The sequence below is a fragment of the Musa acuminata genome, chromosome BXJ1-5 (genome assembly GCF_036884655.1).
Source record: "Musa acuminata AAA Group cultivar baxijiao chromosome BXJ1-5, Cavendish_Baxijiao_AAA, whole genome shotgun sequence".
Classification (NCBI taxonomy): domain Eukaryota; kingdom Viridiplantae; phylum Streptophyta; class Magnoliopsida; order Zingiberales; family Musaceae; genus Musa; species Musa acuminata.
In genome coordinates, this window is record NC_088331.1 from 10,808,535 (window position 1) to 10,823,169 (window position 14,635).

General features: G+C 43.8%; 1 protein-coding gene across 1 annotated transcript; it reads left to right on the top strand.

Annotated features, from left to right (window-relative positions):
- Positions 1 to 5,790: 5,790 nt before the first annotated feature.
- Positions 5,791 to 9,217, top strand: LOC135673768 (E3 ubiquitin-protein ligase WAV3-like). The gene is made up of 2 exons (XM_065183050.1): positions 5,791 to 6,593; positions 6,990 to 9,217. Exons 1-2 carry the CDS (start codon positions 6,219 to 6,221, stop codon positions 9,129 to 9,131), a joined length of 2,517 nt encoding a protein of 838 aa, XP_065039122.1. The 5' UTR covers positions 5,791 to 6,218; the 3' UTR covers positions 9,132 to 9,217.
- Positions 9,218 to 14,635: the final 5,418 nt, after the last annotated feature.

Genomic DNA, 14,635 nt, shown 5'->3' on the forward strand with positions numbered 1-14,635 from the left:
AAATAGGTTTTTTTTAATATTTTTGTTACTGTTGGTTTACTATTTTTTAAATTTTATTACATAAAATCATGCAAAAATAACATATTTGAGGTTTCAAACTCTAAGTAATTTACGTAACTTGGATGTATCAAATCTATTTACTAAGGATTGATAATTATATCCGATAAGGATCAATTATGAAGTATTCATAAACACTCATCCTTCTTTGATTTAGGTTGATAGGCTTTAGTGATTACGATGAAGACGAGTCACATGAGCTACAGAATTCATGACACATCTATCTCCTCTCTCAAGATCCCTGAATTGAAATGTTAACCTAAAATGATCAAGGTGTCCACATCAGTGTCACGCACTCTTCTCTCGTAGACTATGAAGTTTTTTTGTCACGTCATGTTAAAACCGATCAAATGTTAACTCTAAATAGTTGTGTATTATTATACTTATATTTCAACATTTTACATCACGAAAGATTATTTCGACACAATAATTAGGTTTTTTGATAATTTTTATATGATTTATGTAACTGCACAAATTGGATTCATAATGCTTTAAAATTTTTATTTCTTTATGAGTGTATTCCTGATTGATATAAAGGACACTAAGAAAGTTACAAGAACTAATGCTTTTTTCTTTAAGGAACGTATAGAAAATGATCAATATTTGTGTAGCTATTGAAACTATGTGACACTAATCCTCTAATCCTCTGACCACAAGCAAAGAAGATTTCATGGTCAAGCAATTGCAGGAAGCAGCATCCTGATGACCTTTGACTTGTCGCAATGTTGTTACTTGGCCAAAAATAAAAAAGTCAATGCACATACATTAATCCCAGTGATCAATCACATCATACTTTCAACCTTGTTTGGGACTCCATAAATCCGTGCAGTTATTGTCGTGATGGGGTGCACGCCCTAATGGTTACAGACAATGAGATGATGGGATGTTTTCTTTGTCATCGATTTCAATGTACACAGACTTGCAAGATACATGAACCAGACAATCTACAATAATTGGAAGATACTGGACATCTCTCTCTCTCTCTCTCTTCGGCCTTTCTTCCTCTTGCAGACACTTCACCGTGCCTCCATGTGAAGCCACTTAGACTGACATGATAAGAAACCATCACAAGGTGACTGTGGATCTGTTACAGATGTCTCTCCTGGTCAAGATCATAGCTTGTGACTGAAGGAAAGCTGCATGCACACTGCTGAAGAGGCTCTCTACATTAATTTTCTGAGGATCGAGTCCAACTCCATGTCGGTAGCAGTCAGTCTTATTTATTTATGTCATTCATGTGCTTTATTAAATTATTGACGAAAGATGAGAGTACCTATTTAATTAATTTTATCTGACATATATGATTGTTATGTGATAGTTCAATGTGAAAAAAGAAATAGAGCCTATCTTGTATAGACAAGAGTATTGTGGATCGTCTTGCTTTGTTATCCCCGTGGATAAGAGCGAAATAGACAGTTAGAGATTATTTTCTTATAAAATATTTTATTAAATATTATGTTATTTTATTATCAAATATAAAAGTTTATTTTCAATGTAACGAATGGATGTTATCTTTTTTTTTTTAACAACTAGCGTTTACACTCACATACTTTGGGTTACAGACTTGGGCATCGATGTAATACTGGCTTCTATTCAACGACTCAAGCCTCTCACCCCTAGGAACAACCTTAAGCTATCTACTCATCGTGAACCTACATGTCATACTCGGAAACGAGCCTTGCTCCAAAACAATACTGGCTAGATTCATGGTAGTAGATATCCCCTCGGTATACAATGTATATCATAGGCCGACCTACACTGAATAGACTGAGGGCAGTGATCTCAACCTATCACATAGTGATGAAGTTTCCGACGAGAATCAACATTAAAGAGCTCAGAAGCAACCCAAGAGAGTCGTGCTAGTGTTATCTAACGATGATCTCCCTATTAAAGAATGCATGATCCAAGAAGCTACTTATGGACCCTCAAGATTTCGCTAAGTCTATCCCACACCCTAAGTTGGTGGAACCGCTAATTGAAGCACCCATAAACAAAACTTGGTGCTTCGGAGAGCTAAAGTTCGACCTAACTAGATCTTGTGGTAAGCTAATGCCAAACTAGGAAGGGATATATAGAGTAATTGAGGTCATCCAAGATAGAACCTATCGCCTCGAGACAATAGAAGAGGTGGTGCCTCTAAGGACATGATACATTACAAATTTAAAGAGGTTCTACCCCTTAAGCATCCCTCGAGAATACGTCGGGGTGATTGTGTCCTGAGTGTCAAGCCTTGGTCTACTATGTTTTTAGCACCAATTGTAAAGAAAAATATTTTCAAGATATATGTATTGTAAGTTAAAAAAAGAAAGTTTCATTACTTGAAAAGACTACACCAACTCGATCGGGCCTCTACATAAAAAATAAGACTTTGATTTATCGAGATAGAGACTAGTAAGGTGGATAAGCCCGACAATGCAGCAATAAAAAGACATAAGGACTAAGTTGGGTAGACAAACTAGATAACTTAGTAAAGACCAACACCTCACAAGATAAGATAAGGATTGCCTTCTCCTGAAACCTTGCAACTTGCTCATTGAGCTCAAAGTTGTATGGCCTCATCAAACCTAGCTCTTGGCGAGGCATCATTCAGCCTCTTCTAGTTGCCTCACTAGTTCGACTCCTCGAGCCTTTGCCTCAATGATAAGTGCTGGGTCACCCCTTTTCCTCTTCAGCTCCTCCACCTCCTCATGGAGATTATTGATCATAAGGGACTAATAATGAATGACAAAGCTGACGTTTTGTATATGGTCAAGAATAGTCATAACATAATGGTGATACTATAAGTCAAAAGACAAAGAGGCACCTTGGAAAATTACAAGAGTAATCAATGTGCAAAGATTATCTTAAAAAAATATAAAACTAACCAATGTGCGAAGACCACCTCAGAAAGTATAAAAGTGATTGATATACAAAGTTCACCTCGAAAAATATAAAAGAAACCTGTCACGACATGAGACATAAAACAAAATGTGATCGAGGTCCATAAGTTGGGAAAACCCGACCCACGTAAGCAAAACCGACTATGATGGGAGGTACAAGACAAAATATACCCGAGGCACATGAGTCAGAAAAATATGACCCTCATAAAAAAACCCCAACACAGTGAAACGTATAAGACAAAATATGCCCGAGGTATATGAGTCACGAAAACCCAACCCGCGTAAGAAGAAATCTGCCATGGTGGGAGGCACAAAATAAAATGTGTCTAAGGCATGTAAGTTGGGAAAACCCAACACATGTAAAAAGAAACCCATGAAAACAAGAGGTACAAGATAAAATGTGCTTAAGGTGCGTGAGTAGAAGAACCCAACCTACGTAAGAAGAAACTCGCCATGACCGGAGGCACAAGATAAAAAAAAAAATTTATGCACATAAGAAGAAACCTATCATGGCGGGAGACACAATGTGAGATATGTCTAATGTGAGATATGTCTAAAGAATATGAGTAAGAAAAACTTGACTTGCATAAGAGTAAGTCTACCACGATGAGAGACACAAGGGAAAAAAAAATACCCGAAGCAAGGAGATAGAACACCGACCCCTTCTTCACTCGAGGTGGGTAGGCTTCCCAATCGCACGAGAGTAAGTCATGGAGGTTCAGAAGCTTGACCCCCCACCTTCACTAAAGACGAGGAGGTCAAGAAACCCAGCCCCTACCTTCGCCCGAGACATGGAGGTCGAGAAACTCGATCTTGTCTGACTAAGATGCATCTCTCAATGATACGAGGGGTAGGTTGGTGATGGATTGCCATTGGCAACACTTGAGCATGATAAACTAAACATGTTAGATGAACTAGGCGTGCCACCAAATCGACGATGGATCGAAGCGGTATAAGTTTAACATATTAGATGAAATAGACGTCATATTTCAAACCCCTATCGCGAAAGCCTCGAAGCATGCCTTGAGGGGGATAAATGATAGGGAGTACACTATTAGCCAATCTTCCTCCGACATGTGATCGTCATATAGTGTCTGAAATGAAATGAGAGTTTGGAGGCCACCCTCTACCCGTCTGCCCACATGGGTAAGGGTCCAAAGTAGAAAGTTATGAGTTGTCCTCCCTTGTCGCTCACATGGACAAGAGGTCAATGGGAAACTATTGAAGGCGGTTATAGGCTACCTCTTCGTAAAATATTTCATGAAATATTTTACCATTTTTTGACCATATATAAAGCTCATCTTCAACACATAATAGGGAGTTACCTTTTTTTAACCGCTAGCATCCACACTTATATACCTTGAGTTAGTATCTTAAGCATCAAAGAGACTGAGTCGAGAAACCTCTATTGACCTCAGTTTTCATGCAAGTAGCATTTTGGGAGCTTAGTATTTCTATCTTGAAAGCACCTCGATTAACCTTACGCATGGGTCTGGACGATGTCAGGTTAACTAGGATATTAACAACTTTTTCTCTCAACAATGAGTTATATATATATATATATATATATATATATATATATATATATATATATATATATATATATATATATATATATATATTCTTGTAATAAACAATAGTATACTCTATTATTCTGAGAGAAATGATCAACATAAGAAAACAAAGATTCTGCTTTCAGAAAACTATTTCATGTGATCATAGCAACAAGTGGTCCTCGGAGAAGGAACACCTTTGAATCAAAATAAAATTCTTCCACTTCTATCATTTAACTGAACATATATATATATTCCGAAACAATTTTGTAGTAAATAACTGCTGTTGTCGATTCCTTATCTTTATGCTAATAAGTGGATAACCTGTTTGAATCAATTTTCTGAATCAATCTGTCAGAAATATTCACATCAATAATAACTCGACACATAATAGTTCCATCAACAGTGAAAACGCATAACAGTGAAAGAGCATAACCTAATCAACATCTAGACCACGTGGAGATCAATCCAAAACAGTAATCCAAGGAATATTCTAAAAATAATGGGATACAAAATATTCTATCTACACTATAAAATATTCCCATCACTTAATTTGTTCTAAAATATATATTAGGTAAGATAATCAAGATTAATTATTATTTATTAAAATTATTCTGTTCATATTAATTACTGACTTGAACATCGAAGGAATCGGATCGAAAAACTTATATGATATCAATTTTCATACAAATTAATCGTGGAGCAAGCAAGGCATCTGAGTCTACTTCAACCTTAAGTTAACTTCGTATCTCAATCTTTTTGCACAAACGATCTGACTGATCTAAGCATCACCAACGTCTCCGCTATCAAATCTAACTCTCAAAGTTAAAAATCTTACTAAAGCTGTTTTTTTTTTTGCTTGAAGATAAGACAGGAACAAATATAATGTTTTAACTACAGATTATTCCAGTAAATTCCCATCTACAACTCCATTTTTATCACGTTGCCGCTCTTATCGGCCTCTACAAGCAATCATTGGTCGATCCATCCATCTCTCTCTAGATTCGTTTTACTGACATCCCTATCAATGTCATTCTATGAGAATAGAACGTGACCATCCAACTAAAATAATGTGGAGATGAGGATGAAGAGGGAGGAGAGATGATTGATGTCATGTTAGCAAGCCGTCTAAGAAACGCATCTTTCGATGACTGCAATCAGTACTCTATAATAGTAATCAAGTGTAGACGGCATTGATGGTTTAGGTGGCACAGTAACTCCTATCATTGTTGTGTCAGGTGGGGCGTCACCAAAGGTTGGCTGCAAGTGCGTCGTCTCCCCCACTGGCCTACTCTCTTCTTCTTTGGAAGATGGGCGGTGGCGAAAAGGAAAGAAGAATGTTTATTGCTGAAAGTAGCAGACGATAAAGAGGAATGGAGCAGTAGTCGGAGAAGGAGAGAGTAACCAAGAGGCTGATTAAAGACGGGCTGAAACAGGAAGAGAAGAAGGATCTGTATCTGAATGGGGAGGTGGAGTGCAGAATTACCACGCAGTCTTGATTACTAGATCAGTGCGGAAAGCCGAGGTACCGCTGCGAGCCTCGGGAAATTTACTTGTCCTGATGCGGTGGCACTTCCTTCTCACTGGGATGCAGAAAAGCCAAGACGGTGATGATGACGGTGATGTGCTTGTGATATATAGGATGTGGAGGTGCGCAAGGAGGAGTCCAATTGTGGAAGAAGGCACAGAAAGAGAGTACCTTTGAGAGAAGAAGTGAAGTGAGCGAGCGATGGGAGGGTGGCGGAGAGCCTTCTGCACGTCGGCGACTGTGGTGGCCAGGACGGAAGCAGGAGAGAAGAAGCAGCAGAAGCAAATCATGGGCAGTTCGAGCCCCAGGAGTTGCGCCAAGCTGAGCTTCTTCTCCGGCGGCGGCGGACGAGGGGGGAACAGCCCCTCGACGCCGCGGCTGGCGCTGTGCCGGACTAGTTCCGAGTCTCCGGACAGCTCGAAGCTGCAATGCGACAAGCTCCCCAGTCCCGCCACCGCCAGCGTCAACACCAGCAGGAAGAACCGGAGTCCAGCTCTGTTTCGGCGGAAGGCTCTGTCTACCCCTTCTTCTCCAAGATCCCCATCCGGGTTCGCCCTCTTCAAGCAGCTCTCCCGGGTATGCATTCCCTGCCTCCAAAAATTTGCTTCTTTCTCGAAGATGACTGCGGAATTCTTTGATTCCTGCTGTTTGATTCCCATAAAGATCCAGCGGTCATGGTGTTTCATTTAATCTATCTCGGTGGCTGGATCTCGTTAGGGACTCCCAGCTTCTGGGCGAGCACCATGGTGCGCAGCCTCATTGCAGAATGATGAGGGATGGAACGAGTTCTCTCCCCATCTTTTCCGGTCATTTCAGTTTCTTTTTGGGTTCACAGCCTTTTGATTGCCATATCAGAGCAATTATCCTTCTTTTGACTCTTCTCGTTGTCATAGACGATCGCTGGTATCTGTTGACGTCTTCCTCTTGGGTTGTTGACGTTGTTTTGATGCGGTGGTGGCGGTGGAATTGCAGAGTAGGTGCCGGATATGTACGCAGAGCCTCAGGGCGAGCCGGGAGATGCCGGTCTTCACGGCGGAGTGTTCGCACGCCTTCCACCTTTCCTGCATCGCTGCCCACGTCAGGAGCATGCACGGCAGCCTCGCGTGCCCCGTCTGCTTCGCCACCTTGCGTCGAGCACAGTTGCCCTCCGCTCTCCACCACCAACAAGAGGATGCAGTCGTCGAACAGGTGCTGGCCGGAGAGAGCGAGAACCGGAACAACCCGAACAGAAGAGCTACTAGCGGCGGCGATAGGAATGCTATCAAAATGGGGGAACGGCAGCTGGGACAGAACAGACTGACTGCTGCTGCTGTTAAGGTCTACGACGACGACGAGCCGCTGCTCATCGTGTCCACGACCAACAAGGGCGGAGGTGTGCGGTTCAACCCAATTCCAGAAGCAGCAAACGAGGATGAAGATGAACGTGGGAACGATGAGGATGACTTGGAACGAAAGAACAAGTTCCGTGGGCTCCTCGCGACCCGTCCCTCTCCTAGAAGCCATGGCGGCGGAGTCCCACGTCGGCCGACAACGAGGTCCAGGGCGGGTGGCGTCCAGGTGAGCATGATGCCGCAGGCAGCTCTGCTCTCCGAAGGGCGGAGACACCGGAATTATGTGGTGATGCTCAAGGTGAAAGCGCCACGGATGCGGCCTGCGAATCTCCTCAGCCCAGCGGGCGGGCGCACCCCAATCGATCTGGTGACGGTGCTCGACGTAGGCCAAGGCATGACGGCCGACAAGCTCCAGATGCTGAAGAGCAAAATGCGGCTGGTGGTCTCGTCAATGGGCCCTGCGGATAGACTCTCCGTGGTGGCCTTCTCGGCGGTCGCAGGTGCCAAGAGGCTGCTCCCTCTTCGACGGATGTCGAGGCAGGGCCAGCGCGCTGCCCGCCAGATCGTGGAGAGGCTTGTCGTGGTGGGCGGCGGCGCCCCGTCAGGGGAAGAGATCGTGGCTGATGCGCTCAGGAAGGCCACCAAGGTTCTGGAAGACCGCAGGGAGCGCAACCCGGTGGCCACCATCATGCTCCTATCCGACGCCCGGCAGCAGCAGTCGCAGGACCAAGGAAAGGAGGACGAGCACAACTACCATCACACACCTCTTTGCTCACCACGGGATGCTGGTGATGGCGATATCCGGCCCCATCCCCTACCGATGATGACTTCTGCCGGCCCCGCCACTAGTTATGCACATCTGGCGATTCCCCTCCACGCTCCTGGGTTTGGTGATGGAGCAGCGGGGCCGTCGCAGCAGAAACAGAAGGAGGAATCCTCCGAAGACTCCTTCATGAAGTGCTTGGGCGGACTCGCGTCCTTGGTCATGCGGGACGTCCGCCTGCAACTTTTCCTCCCCTCCGGCAAGATCTCCGCCGTCTACCCATGCGGCGGCGGTGGTGGTGGTGGCGGCGGCGGCGGCTGCAGAGAGGAGGCTCCCGGGGAAGGGAGCTTCGTTCTTCATCTGGGAAACCTCTACGCCGAGGAGGAGAGGGAGCTGCTGGTGGAGCTGCGAGTGCCAGTGTCGTCGTCGGCTGCTTCGGCACCGGAAAACAGCCACCATCAGCTGTCGGTGAAGTGTAACTACAGAGATGCAGCCATCCAAGACGTCATATTGGACGCGGAGCAGATCCTTCTATTGCCACCCCTCCTCCACAGCCAAGCAGCCTCGTCATCCTCCTGCTCCGCGACCTCCCAGTGGCTGCGGAATCTCTTCGTCTCCACCAGGGCGTTGGCCGAGTCGCGGCGCCTCGCGGACCTCTCAGACTACGCCACGGCCCACCACCTGCTCTCCTCCGCCCGCTCGCTGCTTCGGCAGTCCGCTTGCGACGCCCAGGACCACGGCCTCATCCAGAACCTGGAAGCAGAGCTCGCCGACCTCGAGCGCCGCCGTCTACTGAGGAAGCAGCACCAGCTCCCTCGTCATCAGGAGCAGCAGGAGGAGTCCCTCTCGCCATCCAATAGGAGGCGGCGGCGGCGAGAGCCTCCGGCGGAGGTGCGAGGGGAGCAGCTGACGTCCACTTCGGCATGGCGCGCCGCCGAGCAGCTGGCGAAGGTGGCCATCATGCGGAAGTCTCTGAACCGGGTCGGTGATCTGCATGGGTTCGAGAACGCCCGGTTCTGAGCAAACCGGAGCCAATTGGGTTCAACTTCATATATATCCGGTTGAATGATTGTACAGATCCTTTAAATGAATTTTCATTTGTACAATGTTGTTATACTTATCAGATGCATGAGGAATAGTACTAATTGGGTATAAAATGACTCAGATATGCCATTAGTACATCAAAGTGGTTTCTTTTTGCCCTAATTTGGGTGTTAACCTTTGGTGAGGCTTGATACATCAAACTTAGTAAACAAATCGACAGTGCTGGATAAGCATAAACAGATGGCATAACTCAGATTTATATTTCTAATATTAGATCGAGTAAGAAGAATATAATACAAAATCCATCGGAAATGGATATAGAGATTTGATATGACGAACTAATATACAAGATGAGGAACACTGCAATCACATACTTGACTATCTGTCAATTTTCTGTGTTTGTGTCATCTGATGGTCAAATGACGGTTTCCATCAGCCGTTCGCGCGTCAGCTGTAGGTTGGTTTTCATTCCGAAATTTGTTGATACGTTTTTGCATGCTCACATTTCTGTCAGTCAAATCCAAAAGGTATTAGCTTCTTATTTAGAGAAATATTTTGATTCGCATTACCTTAATCCATTTGCCATATAGATGAAAGCTTGTTATCATCACTCTTTCTGCCAGATCTTGCTTTTCCTGGGAATTTTCCAATATTTTTACAATCCAAACCTTTACAGCCAAAGATAATAATAAGGGGGAAAAGCCGTGATCAAAGCTAACAAATTCAATACCTTTGCCGGAGAAAGCATTTACCATCAGATGGTTTATTGTCCTGCAAAACATCACACGGTCATATGAATACAGTGAATGAAATTTATATAATCAAGTTATGCAAAAAGCATTATAAAATGTATCACTATAGAATGGCTTACTTATATAACCACATATAACTTGGTGGGTTCATTTCATGCAGCTGGTGGAGAACAGTCCTTGCTGCTTTATAGGTGAAGTAATTAAATAGTTGCTGCAAAGTCAACAGATTGTCATTAACATAAATACAGAGATGCAAGATACTTCAGTCTGATATATATATTGACCATATTCAGAAGTAATAATATTCTATATCACAGTTAGGCGATGTTTGGAAAGCCAGACATCTCCGCGAAAGAGAATGACTGAGAAGTTAATTTAATCATAATAGTTGTTCATTTCAGTGATACAAGACAAAAATAACAGAACACAGTTTGCTTGTCAAGATAAAAATACAAGAATGGTGCTTTAGCACTCTGTTCTCCTATCAATGTCTGTTCAAGACCTTTACAAGACATAAATCATCAGTTTTCTTCATCACAATATCCAACTAAGGGTTAAAAAGTTACCTATTTTATCGTGATTATCAAACACCATACTTGCACACTTCAGCTACTACTAAGAATCAGGTACCGCTATCTTATAAAAATTTGACATCGAAATGATAAACGGTTTTTCGTTATTTCAGCAAACTAAACATTTCCTCTTGTCATCTTTTGATGAAGTCATTGTTAACTAGTATTTTACATAAATCCAGCACTAGTTCAGTGGTAGGGGAATCAAGGCCTTGTAAGGGTAAGGTGTTATCTCCAACCTCATAGGTACCTTTTGACCATATGAGATTGCCCAGAGTGAACATTCCTTATCAGCCAACTACCGCGAGCTGACATCCCATGAGGACAAATGATGAAGTCCACCATGAGACCTCTAAAAGGCCTTGACTTCCCTACGAGGGCGGGCGCACTGATGAGTGAGCTATTAATCTCATAAGCCAAGAACCAATGATGACTCTAACAACATACTAACCTGATCCAATATTTTCTTTTCCTTCTAAATTATGTAGGCTATCAATTTCAAATTATATATAGAAAAACCGGCAATAGAAAGACAAATCTTACAAGAAATGAGGAAATGAGGCAATCATTAGTCACCTATTCGCACTACCATGCAACGGAAGCTACATAAGCAATTCATCGAGCATCTAAAGGGCAAGCGTGAAACATTACACGGCAGTTACCCTTTTACCACACGAACGTCGTCGAATCCCTCTTCGTACTGCCCGCCCATCTCGGCCACGACCAGGCCGCACGTCCTCCTGCTTCGCGTCTGCCGCTTCAAGAGCGCCGGCGCAAGGCGGCCGCGTCGAGCGTGACAGGCATCGAGGAAGGAGCTTCCGAGCTCGAGGGAACAGCCCGGCGGCCTGAGCGGGGGGCCGCGTCGAGCCCGAGGCAGGGCGAAGGCAGGGAGTCCACGGCGATGTCCTCTAAGGCCATTGATGCGGCCATCTCGTGCCCAGATTCCAGTAAGGTCGGTGTCGTGGTCGTTGTTGTTTTTGTTTTTCGTTTTTTCGTTTTTCTGTTTCAAGAAAAAAAAACTGTGTTAAAACTTTGGTTAATTATAAATTAACTCTAGATTTAAAAAATTTACATTGAAATTACTATAATGATCAAAGTAAAATATTTAGATTTATTTATACTAACGTTATTAATTTTACCTATGAAAACATAAAAACAATGTGAAAAAAGTAATTTCAACGTTGTAATTGGTGGCAACTAACGGTGGTGTCGTTGGAGGCCGTAGGTGACTGTCGTAGATGAGAATAGTGACGATGAAAGATGAGAGTCCCTTACATATGTGTGATGCCGAGCTGTCACGAACGGTTATCGCGCACTCGCAACAACTTCGTTCAACGAACTGTTCGTCGTTTTTGTATGCTTGAATAGAGACATGACAGCCTCTTTTGCCTTGGCTTTGTGTGTTTTTGTTTGTAAAAAATACATGTTCGAACAGGTTGCAATACACAGTGTGATCGCTCACCACACCGAGTCAAAAAGCCCGAAATTGGCTCTGATTTTGCATGTCGCGAGCTGTTTTCTGTAGCCCGCTGCACCGCGTGAAATGTCAGCCATCTCAGCACCCTGGAACCCCCCGGGTGGCATAGGGCTGGATGGGGCTTCGATATATTGTCGGGCATTGAAAAATCTTCACAAGTTTGTACGTTAACTTGACGGGAACTTGCCTTCGTGCCCGGCACCCGTTGAGCAGTTGTTTATGGACTTACAACTATTCGTTCTACCTTCTAAAGTCTTTGTTTTCCTTATTTCTCTCTTTTCTTCTATGCACACAAGGTGCTTGCTGAATTGCTTGTAAAGCTTCCCTCTTTGTGAAACATCGGGACTTGTCCGTCGCTCGTTTTCAATCTAATCAACTTTTTGTTTTACAGGTCATTCAGGACCTGTATGAAGTTGCAACTAGGCTGAACCTTTGCGGACGCATATGTCGTACGGACGCCTCAAGACGTAAACAATTCTAGCTAGGTCCGAGAAATTTACGCAATGGTGCGTCGTGACTTAGGCAACTCAAGCTAAATTTGAGTTTGGCTATAAGGGTGCCTCACAACTTAGGCAATTCCAGTTAAGTCCGTGACAGAACGGCCCTTTAGTCGCTCGATAATTACGTCGACATTGACGCAATTGCCGAGAGACGAAATAGTTGCTTGACATCTGTGTCAACGCTAACACAAATGTAGAGCAACACCACTCAACAATTATGTCAATATCGACATAGATGCAGAGTGGCATCGTCGTCCAACACCGTCATCCGCCACCACCAATATCATCCGTCACCACCAATTAAAATGTTAAAATTATTTTTTTTTCTCTTTATTTTAGTGTTTCTATTGTTAAAATCAACGACGTTACAATAAATGGACCTAGAGATATTTTATTTATAATAATAAAACTTTTAATATCTAATTACACTTAACTCTTAAACTTAGAAAGATACAAAATACTCATAAAATATATAATAATATATAAACTTAAACAATTTGATATATTATTAAAGCCAATGTTTATTGTTTGACGGTCACGATAGTGACACAAGCTATAATTAATTAATTTTTGAAACATCCACCAAGGCGGTATTTAGATCGTTCAGATCAAACTGGAAAATCCAATGCACAAAATGCTCTTTAAACTTGTTAGAACAAAACATACACCATTTGAGGTGATGGCATCATGCCATCATCCCATAAACCTATTCTGGTGGTATGGTCTATCATAAACGTGATGTGACCATGGTCTTTGTGGCTCAAATGTATAGCTTACGTGAAAGTAAAAATAAATAAATAAGAAGACAAAAAAATGAGATGACTTTTGGTTAATATTCACAATGTTAGGATCAAGGGCACTTAGAGGGGAGGGTTGAATTAGTGCAGCGGAAAACTTTCGACGATTAAAACTACATTCGTACGATGAAATTGTTTCCGACGTAAAACCGTTTTCGGAAACTTAACTTGAAAACAAGTTCATAAATTAGTGCAGCAAAAGTAATGAGGAATTGAAGCACATATGGAAGTTTGCAGTAAGGTAAGCAGCAAGAATAAATGCAAACAAGAGAAGATGAGAGTTTATAGTGGTTCAGTCAATCGTGACCTACATCCACTCCTCCGATTCCCCTTCCGTTGAGGCCACGGGCATCCACTAACGATCTTCCTTTACTAGGCGAAGATCAACCTCTTTCTTACACCCCTGTTCCCCTTTTACTGGGTTTAGGAGACAACCCTTACAAGCACTCACTCTCCTCTCTTAAACAGAGTTCTAACACTTAAGCTAGAGGAGGAAAATTCTAAAGATTGCAATAGCGTTTTCTCTCTTTTAATCTCTTTGTGCTTGTGTATTTTACCCAAGGATGGGAGGGATATTTATAGGCTCCAAACCAGTTTAAATTCCGATCTCAAAACTGTCATCTCCCGGAATTCTGGGGTCTGGCGATTACTTCCTGACTAGGGCGGTTGCACCGCCTGGCAGAGCTCGAAGACTGAGCCTCCGGGCGGTGTCACCTCCTGTCAGGGGCGGTTGCACCTCCTGCCAGAGCTCGAAGACCGAGCTCAGGCAGTGCCACCGCCTGACTGAGGCGGTTGCACCTCCTACCAGAGCTCGAAGACCGAGCTCAGGCGGTGCTACCTCCTGTCAGGGGCGGTTGCACCGCCCAGTCTCGCTCGGAGACTGAGCCCAGGCGGTGCCACCGCTTGGCTGGGGCAGTTCAACCGCCTGGCAGAAATCAGGGTCCGAATGGGTTGATCCATTCGGCCCAATTTGGGTTTTTCAAGGGCCCAATTGCCCCAAGATTAAGTTAATGGGATCACCTCCCATTTCCAACTTAATCGTTGTGCTAACTATGATATTTCCTAAGACATTTACTGTAACTTGCTCCGGTGCGTCAATCGCTTCTTCCGGCGAGCTTCCGGCGAACTTCCGTCGATCATCCGATGAACCCTCGGTGATGCTCCTACGGACTTCCGGCAAACTCCTAAACTTGCGACGATCCACTTGGCGAGTTCCGACGAGCTTCTTTGGCAAGCTCATGGACTTCTCGGATTTGTTCCCGCAGAACCTCCGACGACTGTCCGAACTTCCGTCGAACTCTCGAACTCTCAACGTGATCATAGTCTTGACTCCGGCGCAACTCCTACTGCATGTCTTACTTTCATCGTAGTTAATCCTGCAC